The 18,038-nt window shown below is 39.0% G+C and overlaps 2 protein-coding genes across 5 annotated transcripts in view; one reads left to right on the plus strand and one right to left on the minus strand.

Moving 5' to 3' along the window:
• The window catches only part of LOC143032900 (folylpolyglutamate synthase, mitochondrial-like), a 90,308-nt gene extending 77,877 nt beyond the window's left edge, over positions 1-12,431 (plus strand). The window contains exon 12 of the mRNA XM_076198134.1: positions 9,979-12,431. Within this exon, the coding sequence (XP_076054249.1) occupies positions 9,979-10,143 (165 nt within the window). The 3' untranslated portion in view covers positions 10,144-12,431. The remainder of the gene's footprint in view (positions 1-9,978) is intronic.
• Positions 1-18,038, minus strand: part of LOC143032902 (uncharacterized) — a 46,033-nt gene that overhangs the window by 11,783 nt on the left and 16,212 nt on the right. For 2 of the 4 annotated variants that reach the window (XM_076198136.1, XM_076198138.1), the window contains one exon: positions 15,406-17,980. The exons of the other annotated variants lie outside the window; for them this stretch is intronic. Coding sequence is in view for 1 of the 2 variants with exons in the window: in XM_076198138.1 (XP_076054253.1) it covers positions 17,842-17,980 (139 nt within the window). In the remaining variant the exon portion in view is untranslated. Of the gene's footprint in view, positions 1-15,405; positions 17,981-18,038 lie in introns of those variants that run through there. 4 annotated transcript variants of the gene reach the window in all.

The following is an 18,038-nucleotide window of genomic DNA, read 5'->3' on the forward strand; positions in this document are numbered from 1 at the left end:
CACTACCCTACTTATGTACATACATATACCAAAGGCTTTTCTCTGTTTACTCTATCCAACCTAGTAACCCCTATCATACTTCTCAGTCACCTCATCTCAAACACATTCAAACTCCTCTTCTCTTCCTCTCTTATGTTCCATGTTTCTGCCCCATACAGTGCTGTCAGCACAATCACTCCTTCATACAATCTCCTAGCATCCATTCCCAAATGTCTATTTTCATTACACTTTTTAATCCCCCAAGGCATTTACTTGCTTCTTTCAATCTACATTCTACCTCCACCTCCACTCCCTTTCCTGTTACATTTGCCCCCAAATATTTAAAGCTATCTACTTCCTCTATTCTCCCATAATACTCACTTCCAAGTTGCTGCCATCTTCTCCCCTTGTACATCTCATCACCTTACTCTTACCCACATTTATCTTCAATTTCCTTCTTTCACACACCTTCCCAAACTCTGTCATTAACTTCCTCAATCCCTCCTCAGATCCTGCTACAAGTGTAGTGTCATCAGGAAACAACTGGCTTATCTCCCATTTTTCTCCAGTTGCTTTAACTATCTCCAATCCCAGAACCATTACCCTTGCATTTACCTCTCACACCACCCCATCCATATATAAATTGAACAGCCATGGTGACATGACGCATCCCTGGTGAAGTCCCACCTTTACCTCAAACCACTCACTCTCTCCATTTCTAATTCTAACATAGACTCTACTTCTCTTGTAAAAACTCTTTACTTCTCTTAACAGCTCTCTTCCTATTCCATATATCTGCAATATCTCCCACAGTGCCTTCCTGTCTACTGCCATAAGTCTTTTCCAAATCCACAAAGGCCCAAAAAAAACATCCCTACCTTTTCCTAAAGCTTTCTCACATATTTGTCTTACCCCAAAAATCTGATCCATGCAACCCCTACTTGTCCTAAACCCACACTGTTCCTCATTACTCTGTTCCTCTCCTAATCCTCTCAATCAAAACCCTCCCATAAGCCTTCCCAACTACACGCAACTACACATAACTACTACCTCAAACCACTCACTCTTTCCATTTCTAATTCTAACATAGACTCTACTTCTCTTATAAAAACTCTTTACTCTTAATGGCTTTCCTCCTATTCCACTCTGCAATATCTCCCACAGTGCCTTCCTGTCTACTGTCATAAGCCTTTTCCAAATCCACAAAGGCCCAAAGAAAACATCCCTACCTTTTCCTAAAGCTTTCTCACATATCTGTCTTACCACAAAAATCTGATCCATGCAACCCCTACCTGTCCTGAACCCACACTGTTCCTCATCAATTACTCTATTCCTCTCCTAATCCTCTCAATCAAAACCCTCCCGTAAGCCTTCCCAACTACACTCAACAAAATGATCCCTCTGAAACTACTACACTCACACTTGTCCCCTTTTTCTATGTAAAGTGGAACTATACAGGCACTTCTTCAGTCCTCTGGCACTCTACCCTCTTTTAGACAAACAGTAAACAACCTCACCAGCCAGTCCACCATCACTGTACCTCCCTTTTAGAGACACTGCATGATACTCATCTAACCCAGGTGCCTTACCTGCTCTCATCATTTTAATAACTTCTTTCACCTCATCTTATTTCTCCTCCATTTTCCTCATTCATCACTGTCATTTTCTTAGGTCTTCCCACTGCAACTACCTTTCCCTCCCTATCCTCCTTCACATTTAGCATTTCCCAAAAATACTCTGCCCATCTTCCTCTTACTATCTCTTCCATTATCATCTCTCCATCAGCACCTTTTACTTTTTTTTCTCTACTTGATTCGCCTCCTCTTCATCTCTTACCGGTAATTTCTTTCCAAAACATCTTTTTATTACTTTCAAATTTTCTGTCATACATTTCCCTCATTTCACATCTCTCCTCTTTGCCTCCTTTATCTTGTGCTTTACTTCTCTTTTCTTTGTACCTCTCATGTGATTCTCTTGTACTATTTTGCACCCAATCTGTGAATGCTCATTTCTTGTCTTCTGCAACCTTCTTTGCTTCATCATCCCACCACTTACCCTTCCTTCTATTTCCTCCCATCCTCCTTGTTCCACACACCATCATTGGACACCTTGTGATTCCCTCCTTGAAACATCCCCATTCCTCCCCGACTCATAGTTCTACTCTATCTTTCACTCCCATTCTTCTCTCAGTTTCTTCTTGTACTCCTCCTTTTCCTTCTCATTTAAGCAGTTTACTCAAAGCACCTCCCTATCTTCTGTCCTTTTCCTCTTTCTGCATCCATCCTCCACTCTCAACTTACCTTCCACCAAAAAATTACCTGAAATTCTCCCACTGTCTCCCCAAAGAACATGTACATCCAAAACTCTTCTTACTCTTCTCCAGGTTACCACTATATAGTCCATTAAAACCCTATCTATCACCCTTCCATCCACTACCTCTATTGGTTCATCCCCTACCCTAGCATTGAGATCTCCCAGTACCACTACATTGACACTCCCTAAACCCTCTATGCCAGGGGTTCTCATTAGGGGCAAAATTCACCCCCAGGGGGGAATTTTGGGTTTTCTGAGGGTGAATTGTGACCACAGCTTACAGGGTGAGGAAAGCAATTATAGGTTTTGGCCTATCTGGCCTGTCACCTGGGCTGGAATTATACTAATATGGGAAAAATATATACTAATTTGGAAAAAATAAAAGGGTTTTTAGTAATATTTGCATATTACTTAGAATGCACTTTTTGAAACAGGCAATCTTGGAAAGGAGGGGGGAATGACATTCAGACAAATGGTGAAAGGGGTGAATGGGCCAAGTAAGGCTGAGAACCCTTGTTCTATGCAGTCATTTAAATCTCTTCAAAAAGCCTCTCCTTTACACTCTTCTCACTACTAGGTCCATATGCACTTACAAAGAACCACATCTCCCCAGTTTCACCTTCATCCTCATTAACCTTGAAGAAACCTCCTTCCACTCCACCACATGCTTACCTATTTCTTCACTTACTAGTATAGCCCCTTTGCTCCCTTGTCCTCTCTTCACTCCAGACACCCCTCCAACTACACTCCCAAATTCAACTCATCCCTCCCTTTCAACTTCATTTCACTGAATGCCAAGGCAATCTTCTCACAAACATACTGCCTATCTTCTCCCTTTTACTCTTATCTGTACCACATCCACACACATTAACCCTTTGACTGCCCAATGCGCATTTTTGCAAAAATTAAAACAGTCTCATGACAGCCCTAACTCGCTAAAACGCACCGCAAGCCAAAAAAACGTTTTAAACATCGCGCCATGCTCCCAACACCCTATAGACACGAGAGATCAAGTTTACAATCGGTTAGGTGCTGCCATCTCTTACCAGCTGGACGAACTAATAGCCCTTATCTACGCGGTAATATCAGCTGACGGAATGTAAACATTTGCGAGCGAATGGACTTTAATCGGCATTTAAACCTGCATAAAAGGCCGAATATATGATTCATAGCTAAGTTTTGTCATTCATATGTTGAGTAGTTGTTTTACAATCACTAAGAAATAGGAAATATAATGATTTTTTTCCACAAATAATAGCGTATGGTAATTCTCTTCAGTAGCAGCTGCAGATGACTGAAAAAAAATTTGATCGATCGTATATATATTCTCAATGAACGTTTTAGCCTTAAAGTTACACTACTTCCAGTGATAGAAAATTATGATAGGCTAGATGTGGTATGGTAAAATGTGTGAATAATCGTTTTATTGATAGAAAATTTAGGTATCCTAAGAAATAAATTTTTACGTAATTTTTTTTTTTCTTCAGGACCAACTTATGTGTCTCTATATCACTGTTCCTATAACATATGGTCATTATCTACCTTACTGAGTATTACTGGCGTACAAAAGAATGACTTTTTTATTCCCCAAAATTTTCATTTTTCAGAAAAAAATATTCATAATAAATTATATATGAATTATCTCAGAAAGCTAATATTGATATATTTGGATTGAGAATGGTGTCCACAACATCAGAATATTATGCAAAAGAAGGAAATAGACACTTCATATATTATGGGTCAAATGCAATTTTTCGGAAACATAAATCCTCCCAGCATCGGGCAGCCAAAGGGTTAAAAGACCCAAATCTTGGGGTTCTGTTTGGAAAACTCCTCCCAGAACCTTTTATGCCTTTGGTTTTTTAGGAATGTCCCTTTTGGGGTTACAGAGAGTAGGATGCTTAGTCCTATCTCTGTCCCTTTATACATACATACATATACCAAGGCTTTTTCCCACTTACAAGGGAGGTAGCCAAAAAGGAAAAGGCATAAAATCATTCCCACCCATTCCATCCCTGAATACACTCCACTCCCCTCCACCCTCCCTCTAATCTTAGCACCTCCTGGATGACAGGTCATCCCTGCACCTTATCCACTGCCCTGGGTCAGAAGCAGTGTCACAGGACACAGCACATCCACAGCAAGGCTGCTTCATTAAATCGGCGACCCCCCTTCTCTATCCCCCCATGCTTAAAAGTAGAAGACGGGGAAAAATCCCCTCAGGCTGTGTCAAATTTTGATCACACATACTACCTCACCCCCCATCCCCCCACCCATTCCACCTCATGCATCACATTATCATTCATATACAACCATTCTCCATTCACCCGTCTTCTGTCCTCTCCCGTCTTTCCTCAACAGACATTCCCCTCTTCCCCAAAGCCCCCTTCACACAATCCATCCACCTCATCCTAGGACATCCCCACATGTTCACTTCCTCCACATCTGCCTTCCATACCTCTTTTACAAGTCTTTCTTCACTCATTCTTTCCATGTGTCCAAACCATCCTAATACTCTTTCATCAACCCTATCTCCCAACTCCCTTTCCACCCCTGTTCTCCTCCTCACTTCCTCATTTCTCACTCTATCTAGCCTAGTAACCCCCATCATAATTCTCAGACACATCTCAAACACATTCAAACTCCTCTCTTATGTTCCATGTTTCTGCCCCATACAGTGCTGTTGGCACAATCACTCCTTCATACAGTTTCCTTTTAGCATCCATTCCCAAATGTCTATTCTTCATTACACTTTTTAATCCACCAAGGCATTTACTTGCTTCTCTCAATCTACATTCTACCTCCACCTCCACTCCACCTTTTCCTGCCACATTTGCACCCAAATATCTAAAACTATCCACTTCCTCCAGTCACTCTCCCGTAATGCTCACTCCCAGTTTGCTGCCACTTTCACCCCTTGTACATCTCATCACCTTACTTTTACCCACATTTATCTTCAGCTTTCTTCTATCACACACTATCCCAAACTGTCACCAAACTTCCTCAATTCCTCCTCCAATCCTGCTAGAAGCGCAGTGTCGTATGCAAAAAACAGCTGGCTCACCTCCCACTTTTCTCCATTTTCTTTAACCATCCCCAATCCCTGACCCACCACCCTTGCATTTACCTCTCGCACCACCCCATCCATTTGCAAGTTGAACAGCCAGGGCAACATAACGCATCCCTGACGAAGTCCCACCTTTACCTCAAACCACTCACCCTTTCCATTTCTAATCCTGACACATGCTCTACTACTCTCATAAAAACTCTTGACAGCTCCGAGAAGCTTTCCTCCTATCCCGTATATCTGCAAAACCTCCCACAGTGCCCTCCTGTCTACCCTGTCATAAGCCTTTTCCAGATCCATAAAAGCCCAATAAACATCCCTCCCCTTTCCTTTAGCTTTCTCACATATGTCTTACCACAAAAATCTGATCTACACAACCTCTACCCATCCTAAATCCACACTGTTCCTCACCAATTACTCCCTCTGCTCCTCTCCTAGTCCTCTCAATCAAGATCCTCCCATAAACCTTCCCAACTACACTTAACAAGCTAATCCCTCAGAAACTACTACACTCACACTTGTCCCCTTTTCCCTTGTAAAGTGGAACTATACAGGCACTCCTCCAGCACTCTACCCTCTCTCCAACAAACATTAAATAACCTCACCAGTCAGTCCAGCATCACTGTACCTCCTTTATTTAGACATTGTGCATGGCATCCATCCAGACCAGGTGCCTTACCTGCTTTCATCATCTTAACAACTGCCTTCACTTCATCCTTCCTTATGTCCCCTTATGGATTTTGAAAAAACTTGGACAGGGTAGACAGGAAGACACTGTGGGAAGAATTGCTTATATATGAGATAGAAGGAAAGCTGTTAAGTGCAGTCAAGAGTTATTATGAGAATAGTAGAGCCTGTGTTAGAATTAGAAATGGAGAGAGTGAGTGGTTTGAGATAAAGGTGGGACTTCACTATAGTTGTTCATTATATATATAGGGGATGGTGCAAGAGATAAATCCAAGGGTAATGGGCCAGGGATTGGAGATGGTTAAAGAAAATTGAGAAAAATGGGTGATAAGCCAGTTGTTGTTTCCTGATGACACTGCACATGTAGCAGGATCAAAGGAGAGATCAAGAGAGTGATGGAGTTTGGAAAAGTGTGTGAAAGAAAGATGAAGATGAATGTGGGTAAAAGTAAGGTGATGAGATGTACAAGGGGAGAGGATGGCAGCAAATTGGAAGTGAGTATTAAAGGAGAGAGACGAGGAAATGGATAGCTTTGGGCTTTTGGGGGCAAATGTGGCAGGAAAGGGAGGATTGGAGGTGGAGGTAGAATGTAGATTGAGAGAAGCAAGTGAGTGCTTTGGGGGATTAAAAAGTGTAATGAGAAATAGATATTTGTGAATGGATGCTAAGAGGAGATTGTATTAAAGGGTGATTGTGCCAAGAGCACTGTATGGGGCAGAAACATGAAACATGGGAAGAAGAGAGAGGTTAAATATGAGATGAAATAGCTGAGAAGTATGGTAGGGGTTACTAGGCTGGACAGAGTGAGAAACAAGGAGGTGAGGTGGAGAGCAGGGGTGGAAAAGGAGTTGGGAGATAGGGGAAAGAGTATTGGGATGGTTTGGACACATGGAAAGAATGAGTGAAGAAATATTAGTGAAAGAGTATTAGGATTGTTTGGACACATGAAAAAAACGAGTGAAGAAAGATTAGTGAAAGAAGTGTGGAAGGCAGTGGTAGATGGAGTGAACATGAGGGGCTGACCAAGGATAAGATGGATGGATGGGGTAAAAGGGGCATTGGGGAAGAGGGGAACATCTTTTGAGGAAGTGAGAAGGCAGAGGATAGGGGTGAATGGAGAATGGTTGTGTATAGATGATGCTGTGATGAATGGATGGGAATGGGGGAGTTAGGGAGTACAAGTGAATGATATTTTGATGCAGCCCAAAGGGATTTCTCCCAGTCTTCACTTTTTTTGCATGATGGGACAGAGAGGGGTGTCACTGATTAATTAAAGCAGCCTTGCTGTGGATGTGCTATGTCTTGCTGTATTGCTTCTGACCCAGGGCAGTGGGTGAGATGCAGGAGGAGCCAAGAAAAGATGGAGAGAGTGGTGGTAAATGGGAGTGGAGTATGTGGGGATGAAATTGGTGTGAGTGGATTTTTGCCATTTGAATTTGGCTACTTCCCTTTTAAGGGGGAAAAGCCCTTGGTATATGTATATATGTATGTAAGAAGAAAGATGTACAAAAGTATACATTGATCTAGGTAGTTGGTGAGTGGGTTGTTGATAGAGCATTTATGAATTATGGCTACAACCCTAAACTTCAACCCCACGACTCACTCACAAACCACATACTGGCAAGTTGTTTGAACACCCATGACCCATTTTGGCTTAGTACCCAAACAGATCAAAGTGGAGTTAAAACTCCAGAACAACTCAACCTAAACATAATAAATTCCAGCAATATTCCCACTAGACAACCCATCCAATAAAAAAAATATATATATATAAAAAAATAAATAAAATTATCATACTGAGAATTGAATTCACAAGTTGTTTTAGTATGGGTTATATTGCTTCCTAAGCTATTTCAAATATTTATGAATCTGCATGGAAAACTGTATATTATACATTCTTAAATATTCTTTAGACATTTAGCTTGGGTCAAAAGCAATGCACTCAGAATAAATAATGAAGCAGATGAGAACTTCTCTTTGAACTGTGTCATCCCTTCATCATACAGAAGGGGTAAAGTTGATTAGTCCATAATTGTAACTGCCAAGTAATGTCATAACATGTTTGTATAAATCCCACTGTTGATTGGATTAAGAAAAGAAAGGAAATAACATACATACATATACCAAGGCTTTTTCCCCCTTACAAGGGGGGTAGCCAAAAAGAAAAAGGCATAAAATCATTCCCACCCATTCCATCCCTGAATACACTCCACACCCCTCCACCCTCCCTCTTATCTTAGCACCTCCTGAAATGACGGGTCATCCCTGCACCTTGTCCACTGCCCTGGGTCAGAAGCAGTGTCGCAAGACACAGCACATCCACAGCAAGGCCACTTCATTAAATCGGCGACCCCCCCCCCTCTCCGTCCCCCCATTGCATAAAATGAGAGGACGGGGAGAAATCCCTTAGGGCTGCGTCAAATTTTGCTCACACATACTACCTCACCCCCCATCCACCCACCCATTCCACCTCATGCAATCACAACATCATCCATATACAACCATTCTCCATTCACCCCTGTCTTCTGTCCTCTCCCGTCCTTCCTCAACAGATATTCCCCTCTTCCCCAAAGCCCCCTTCACCCCATCCATCCACCGTATATTTCGATCACTGGCTGTGATCCTCTTCAGCGGAATACAATGTCAAGAGAAAACACATTTTTCATACAGAAGAGAGGGGTGGAGTGAGGGAACATGGACATGACACACTTCAAGTAGCGTCTGATACTATGCGGGCTTTGTGGCAAGTTGTTCGCATTTACAATGGAAAGAAGTAATTTATTGACTGCCAGAGTGGTTATGTAATCAGGTGACCATTGTCTATTTGATATATTAAAGTCAGGGAATTGTTTGATCAGGGAAGATTTAAAGATTTTTCTTTTAAAACTACATTTAGATTTGAATATGATTTTGGCCTCGTCCCAATTTATGCGGTGATTCTTTTTGGTAACACGTTGGAATACCAGAGTTCTGTTGTGTGTATGTGATTGAGTTTTTGTGTTCTTTTATTCTTGTTTGCAGGGATGACCCGTCATCCAGGAGGTGCCAAGATAGGAGGGAGGGAGAAGGGTGGAGGGGAGTGGAATATATGGGAAATGAAATGGGTGGGAGTGATATCTATGACTCTTTCTTTTTGGCTATCCCCTGTGTAAAGGGGAAAAAAGCCTTTGGTATATGTACGTATGAAATTTATACCTGTTTGTCCCCAATATACTTCTTCACATCCTGAGCAGGGTGATTTATAAACTCCAAGGTTTATGTCTTCTGTTGGTCTATGATGGATATTAACTACTTTTCTGAATAAATTATTGGGGTAACTGAAAATAATATTTATGTTATATTTTGGTAGCATTTGGGAGAAATCATTGATGGATTTATTATAAGGAAGTTTCTATGTTATATTTTGGTAGCATTTGGGAGAAATCATTGATGGATTTATTATAAGGAAGTTTCAATTATTATTCCATTTGTGATGCTGAGATGAGTGGGAAGTGGATTTATAGAAACTGATTTTGGCCTTACTTAGGGCTTTGTTTAGAAACCAGTCTGGGTACCCTAATCTTTTTAACTGATTTCTTATAGTTGAAATTTCTGATTCCAAATATGATGGGCTGCATAGTCTTAGTGCCCTTAGAAAGAGACCCGAGGAAACACTATAGTTTATTTTATCACGATGGTTACTGTAGAAGTGTACATAACTCCCAGTATGTGTGGGCTTTCTGTACACTGTGAAAGAAAGATCCTGATGTCTCATTACTAAAATATAAAAAAAATGGCAATCTATTGTCCACTTCCCATTCCACTTTAAATTTAAGTTAGTAGTTAGATGGTTAAGTTTGTCAAAGAAATCATTGAATTGTAAGTTATGGAATGTAAAAAATAAATGAATTGTAAGTTATGGATTGTAAAAAATAGCGGCCTTGAAATTCCAGGTTTTGGTAACTGGTTCCCTGCACTTAGTTGGTGGTGTCTTGGCTGTCCTGGATCCATCCCTCTCCTGCGCTACCCACCATCTAACAACAAGAAGTTCAAAACCAACAGTTCAGGACTTGGTCAAGAAGAAACATATAGGAATTTCATCTCCAGGAACTCCTTAAGTTTCCTAATTTCTAATGACTTGGTGCTCAACCTATGGACCTATTTGTAGGGGTGCAGCCTTAAGGATTTGGAGTTGTTGAATCCATATATTTACTATGAGAATAATGTACCCGCCTGTATTGGTGACTGGTATGTCTCACCTAGTCATCTAAAGGATGGTGATATTTTTTTCAGATGCCCAGAATGTCAAACTTTAAAATGCAATACTTTTTTTGGATGCACCTCACTCTTTTACCTTTTCCCTGCAGTTCTGCCTCAACCCCTTTGGTGTGATGAATATCATATGATATAAATTTTACTTTTGGCTCCTGGTTGCTCTTGGTCCAGCACCCCTGCAGACTTCAAACAGAGACCATGTTTTAAATGGACTCCTAAAATCTTTCACTTGAGTTTATTCTATAACATCTTATTCTGTTGGAAATTGGTATGTTATAACACTTTTTATAGTGAAATCTTATTCTGTATTTATAATTCTACAATTTTTTTTAAAATTTGATCATAAAATTTAAGCTGATCCAAAAAAATACAGGATAACCATCCCTTATTATCCATAGGGGTTAGATAAGACACACATCCATGGATAGTGAGAATCCATGGAATGTTAGTGCCCCCCCCTTAAGAACATTCCTGAGCCCCCAAAACTGTGTTTAAGTAAAGAAATATTGTATGCACATGGTTACATTTTATTTGTGAAATAACTAAAGAAGAAGAAAAGAAAAAAATGAACACTTGCCTCCTCTTTTATCGCTGACATCACGTTGGCTACAAACACAGCATCACCACTGCCAACAACAAAAATATAAGAATAGCTTGACATGTCACCTTTTATACTGTAAACAGTACTGGACTAATTTATTGTGCACTTTGCACCATCATTATTTGCATGTGTGTGTTTGATGCAGTGAACAGTGGGTGGTTTGAAGTTGTGGTTTTGCAATCTGTTTAAAAGTGAAATCAAAGGTAATGAGGGATGACAGTACTCTAATTCTACCATGGAAAATATTCCTTGCTTCAAGGGACCAGTGGCGGGTACCTGCATGAGGTGGTCCTATGAGATTGACATTGGAATCTTCTTCCTGCCTCCCATCTACAAAACCTGTCATTCCAGGAGGTGCAGCCATGTGGGGTCAACACTTGGTGTGTTTAAATTCAGTCATTCCACAGAATCTACAAAGAGTTTGAGAATATGTCGCACACATCATTCTCACCAGATTAGAACAGTTTTAGTAACACAACCACCATTTTAACCAGCTAGTGTTGAGTAGTAGTCAATCTAATACAGTCTACTAATTCATAGACCATGTAGTGACTGTATCAGTTAATGAATTGGTTTTGGTGTTGATGGGTAAAGTTGTTAGAATAGTTCCATTACTGCCGAGAACTGGTATGGGAAGGGGCTATTGGATAGGGTAGAACAGAGAATGCCAAGGTGGTTTAGGTATGTGGAAAGAATGAATTAGGAAAAGTTAGCAAGGAGAGTGTGTAAAGAAGTAGAAATTTTTAATATGTTGAAAGACCAAGATGGGTATATGGGATGATAGGAGCTTTGGATGCACATGGTATATCCTTCAAACATAGAAGAGAGAAAGCAAAATATCAGTAAATAGAAGGAAATTGAATAGATGAAGGGATGATGTGGTCCAAAGGGATGTTCCTCTCATCTGTTGCACAAATTATTTTGAGTGGATGAGGAGGGGGTGATGTCATATGATGAAGTAGTGGGGATAAACTATGTCATATCAAGAGATCAACACATGTACAAACATACAATATACTGCCAGTCATCTACACCCTCCATACAGAAACAAATGCACACACTGATCACAAAATAAACACTACTTTTAAGACCAATAAATTTGATACCACACCAAGTACTCAGTACATCAGTTGAGAAGAGAAAACCCTTCTTAGACATGTAAGTAACACTGGACCATGTATGTTCACATCATCATCCATAATGAAAATGGCACCGACACTTAAAGGGGGGGGGGGGGCACCCCCGAAAACTCCTGGGGCTCTTATCTCGCTTCTGGTTCATCCAGTTGACTTGAAATTTTGATATGTTGTTTGTTAGTGTAAAGGGATGCTATTTTGTAAATTTCATCAAATTTCGGTGAATGGTAGTGGCTACAAAAATATATATATATATATATTTTTGACCTCAAAATTAATTTTTCACTTAATTGCTTTGAAAATTTTATCTTTGAAATTTTGTTCATATATCTATCTACATTTTATAGGAATTAGTTATTTAAATTTTTTATTTTGTCTTCGAAGGAATTTTTTTTTTTTTCTGACCCCCCCCCTTTCCCCCCCCCCCCAAGTTGAAGAATAGAATTCCTACCAAAAAAAAAAAAAAATTGTTGAAGTATAAAATGATACCTAACTTAAGTTGATCAGAGTTTTTACCAATTTTGTGAGATTATTTGAAGTAAAAAAAAAAAAAAATCAAGATATTCCCCCTTACCTCCCTTGTACATACATACATATACCAAGGCTTTTTCCCCCTTACAAGGGAGGTAGCCAAAAAGAAAAAGGCATAAAATCATTCCCACTCATTCCATCCCTAAATACACTCCATTCACAGCACATCCACAGCGGCCTTGCTGTGGATGTGCTGTGACTTGTGACACTGTCTCTGACCCAGGGCAGCGGACAAGGTGCAGGGATGACCCGTCATCCAGGAGGTGCTAAGATGGGAGGGAGGGTGGAGGGGAATGGAGTGTATTTAGGGATGGAATGAGTGGGAATGATTTTATGCCTTTTTCTTTTTGGCTACCTCCCTTGTAAGGGGGAAAGAGCCTTGGTATATGTATGTATGTATCAATGTCTAGCCCCTGATGTTGAAATTCTTTTCACTATCTGTAGAGTAATCCACAGAATGGATAGGTTGAGAACCACTGTATTAAGTGGAAAATCTGCAGCCTCACAGTGGCTGGTAACAGTCCTAGAAACCTCCCACAGATCACTCTGGGAAGAAACTTGAGACTGCTGTCTGTATTGTGTCAGTGTGGGACTCTTTCTATGGCACCAGCTTAAAGTGGTAGGAAGAGGAGAGCCATCACCAGTTGTCAGCTCCCCAAGTGTGAAAAAAAATGCAAGAAATATATATGAAGTTAATAGAGAGATCCTGGGCCCTGTCCAGAGACTGAGTGTAAACCCCTTAGGGCTGCACCTCCTGATGGAGGTAAGGGGGTTAATGGGTTTTGAAAATGGGTAGCAGCTTTGCTATCCATCTTACAGGACCACCAGATGCAGGTACCCATCATTGGTCCCTACATCTTGCCCCCTGCCCTGGGTCAGAAACACTGCAGCAAGACACAACACATCCACATCATGGCCACTTCATTGTGGAGTACTAAGAAACAAAGTATAGAAAAGATTGTACTTGTGAATGTAAATGTTTTGTGTGGGTTAGGTTTTGTCTGTATTTTGTCTTTACCTTCACCTTCTTGAGACACTGCTTCTGACCCGGGGCAGTGGACAAGATGCAGGGATGACCCATCATCCAGGAGGTGCCAAGATAAGAATGAGGGAAGAGGGTGGAGGGGAGTGGAGTGTATTAGGGATGGAATGGGTGGGAGTGGTTTTTATGCCTTTGTTTTTTGGCTACCTCCCTTTTAAGGGGGAAAGCCTTTGGTATATGTATGCATGTACCTTCACCAACATCTTCAAAGTAACTCACCCCTTGTATTATTATTATTTATATCCCTGGATAACACTAGAAAGTTAAACCACTATAAAAAAAAAAGGTATGATTATGTTAAAACTAAAAACAAGAAAAACTAAATCAAACTAAAAACTCAGCAGTCAAAAGAAGACAAAGTGGTTGTCATCTGTCACCTGTCTAGTCCAGGTAAAAAAAATACAAAGGAATCTAAAAATAATGAACTAAATTAAAAACCTGGTATATAGAATAAAATTATGCTTATCCTTGTAATGTGATGGTATTCGATGAAGGATCAAAACCCGTCAACCCCCTTACCTCCTTCACAACTTCTTAAAAAAGACATAATTCCTAAGCAAACCATAGATATCCTCAACTAACTAGACCAATACACAGAATTCAAGATAACATACAATGGCATCACAGGATTGTTCACAAGGGTAGAAGTACTGTAATACACAGTCCACAACAACTATGATAGGCAAGTGCAAATATAAAAGAAAATGTGATACTGCTCTAGGCATAACTTAGCATTTGAAAGAAATATTTTTACATTTTAGGCATAGCTTAGAAAAAAAATAATATTAAGATGAATAAATGAATGAGTATAAAATAATATAAAATGTTTACCATGCTGAAATGTAATTTCCTGCTTCCTGCATTTGTTATTCTGCAAAATGGTTATTGTGTGCATGTTAATATACAAACATTGCCAATTTGATTAACAGTGTTGTGTTGCCTTAGATCACTGAAGTCTACCTGCTTTAAGTACCATATATACTCGTGTATAGGTCGCACTTTTTTTTTGTTTTTTCCTTTAACTAAATATTTCACCAAAATCAGAGCTGCGACCTATTCACTCGACATTAATGAGGGTCAGCACTACTCTGTCACTGAAGTTGCAGCAATTGGTGATATCAATGTGACAATGACACTGAATTTTAGTGGGTGTTCACACAATATATATCGGAAAGCTTTTCAAGCCTTTTGTATGCATAGTATATATATATCAAAGGTTCCTACCAACTCAGTGCTTTAAACTGAACTATTGCTGCTAGAAAATCATATATCAATTACAATTTTTTTTTTAAATATTCGCTTTTCCAACTCTTTAGTATGTTTTATAGTGTTTATATAGCAATGAGATATTGATCCTTTTTTTTTTACCGTACATTACCATACATCACCCGTTTCACTTGTGGCTGCATTTCTATATGTGCACAAATTATGTTTTTGCAGCATAACTTAACATCTCATAACATAACTTAAATAAACATGATTTTCGTAATAATTTTTTTTTTCGTAAACTTCCATTAGGCCTACCGTACTGTTAGATTTATGGTAAATCACACAGAGTTTTAGGCCTAATAACTGCAAACCCTAATCATGAGTACTGGTAAGAGAAAGAGCTATGAAGTAGGTTTTAAGCTGAAAGTGGTGGATTATGCAGAAGAACATGGAAACAGATCTGCAGAAAGGGAGTTTGGGGTTTCAGAAAAGGTAGTGAGGGGATGGAGAAAACACAAAGATCAGCTTAAAGAAATTATCTTCTATACTGTTGTATAGTGCCCAGTTGACAGTTAAATGCTGTTGATTTTTTTTTTTTTTTTTTTTTAATTATGCGCACACGTGACAGTTGGACAATCTACACATTCAAATTTCAAAATTTTGTGATTAAAGGTTTGAAATAAAGATAAATATCTGAATTTTTATGTTTGAATAGGTCTTGTAAATCGCCAGATTATAGTGCGACCTATCCGCGGGTCAACCACAAACTAGCAGTGCAACCTATCCATTGGTGTGACCTATACACAAATATATACGGTATATCCTTTTGCTGGGTGCCATCTTGTGTTGGCATTCCCAGACAACCTTGTAATTTTTTGTCAATATTTGAGCATTACTGCAAAGCAATCTTATTGTGCAATTAATATATTTACATATTTTACAGTTATATAAGGGTTACTGTATTTTTCTGCAGTTTTATTGTTCATCATGATTAGTTTTTGTACCATACCTATACTAGATTGTTTAAGTGCATATTTACATACAAATGACACCCCTTTCAGTAACATTGATTTTTACCAATATTTCAAGTGTTTAGTCAATCAATCTGTTGCCCCAGATTTCTTGAAAGAAAACCATGGCTCCCAGGTAACCAACAACAGCACTGGATTGGCTCATCAGTAACTTTAGGAAGAAATATTGTCTTGTTTGTCTGTAAGAAAGTTCATCTTTTCAAGATGACTTATTGATCTTTTACGATCATTTCACATAACTTCACTGATGTGCTGGTCCATGACCCTGTAATTTGGTGTTCTCTACTTAAACTTTTGTGAAGTGGTATCCCCATTCCAGTCCAGTGGCACTATTACTTTCTTTTTAATGAATACACATTAAGACACGAGTCTTGTGTACCAGTTGTTCCTTACATTCTTCAAGTATCCAGTTTGAGATCCTGCCAGGTTCTGAATCTCTTCTCATATCTAATTATCCCAAAAGATTGAACACTTCATTCACTTCAACATTTATATTTTCTAAACCCAAATTATTGCTCACTTTACCTTTCTAAAAACAAATGCTCTCCTTTTTGAAGACAGGTTATTCATTATTTATCATTATTAATGCAGATTATTCATTATCATCAGACATTCATTATTTGAATTGTGATTTAAGTTTTCATGTATTTTTCTATGGATGTGTTGTGTGGTGCAGTTGGAAGGTTGTTGCAGATGTTTGAGTAGTATGCTGGCTTAGTTTGTTTTCATTTGGTTGTTCAAAGCAAACCATTGTTATACCAAAATTTAGCTATATTGACCCTAGTGAGACATAACGACCATTTGTCTGATATAATGAACAAGGTGTTGTGCAAGGTTTGGTATGGAAGGCTGCTGCATGGAAAATTTTAATTTGTATGCATGTATAGTATGAATTTTTGGCTATAATGACTAAGCCTCCCCCCAATTAGTTTGATAAATCAAGGATTTACTCTTGTGATGAAATGACATGAATGAATAAAATAAAGGGCTCCTGCATAGAGTTGTGCGTCTATAATTTTAATGCCATGTTCTATGAGAGGATTATTGTTTCATTGTGAAGGTGTTCTATTGGAATGATTTTAATTCATGCTGTTATTATTCTTAATGCTTTTTTATTGTATAGTTTTAAGGTGTATATGTTCCCCTAATTGTTGAGAATCATGCTGCAGAAGCATAGTCAAGTTTAGTTCCCAAGAGTTGTTTATAAATCTGATTAAGTGTTCCCTTCTACTGTCCTAAGCCTATGCTTGTGACTGATTTTAGCATCTTTATTTGCTTGTTGATTTTCACAATTACATCTTTGATGTGTGGGCTAAATGTCATGTGAGCATCAAAAGTGAGGCCCAAAATATTTAAGGTTCTTTTTGAATGGAAGGGTTGGCCATTCAGTTTTACTATTGGATGTTTCATTGGTTCATGGTTGTCAGGATTGAATAATGTTACTGATGATTCTTGAGGGAAGAATCCAATTTTATTGTTTCAGCCATTGCTCTAGTATTTCAATGTTAATGTTAGTAATTACACTGTATATTTATAGAATGATATAAAGTTTACATAATTTTATGCATTTAATTATTATGTATCATGGTTAGTGCACCATATATGCATACAGGTATGTTACATTGATTTAACAATTTCATTAATGATAACCAAACAGTGATAAATTTTATTAGAATTAAAAGGTTATAGTAAGATATCAATGTGTGGGCATGTTAATGTAATGGAATGAAATGGTCAACCTTTGAAAAGTAAAACTAGCTAAGATCTTGTCCAAATCTTCCAGAAGTCCCCCACCCCACGCATAAACACACACACCCTTTTCCTCACTCTGCTGAATTTTTTATTGTCCTTGTTGTTTTATACATTTGCAACTCACCCTATATATCTCTGATTCAAGAATTACTTTAAGATGCTCTTCTCACTCCACTCTCATCACCCACTGATTTATAAAATCCACTTATGGATCATGAAAGTCTCTACCTGCTTTTAGTCTATATCCTTTTGGTGGGTGCCTTCTCATGTTGGCATTCTTGACAATGAACAGGCTGACAAAGCATCCCAGGAAGTAACAAGTCCTCTCTGATACCTCCCCCCTGCCGCCTACAGGAGACTTCTGCCCTGCACTCTGATCTGCAATACAAAACATATGGGAAAGACACTGGAAAGAACAGCCAACAAACTACTAAAA

Source organism: Oratosquilla oratoria, chromosome 14, assembly GCF_046742065.1.
Source record: "Oratosquilla oratoria isolate Oo_2021 chromosome 14, ASM4674206v1, whole genome shotgun sequence".
In the NCBI taxonomy this organism is placed as follows: Eukaryota; Metazoa; Arthropoda; class Malacostraca; order Stomatopoda; family Squillidae; genus Oratosquilla; species Oratosquilla oratoria.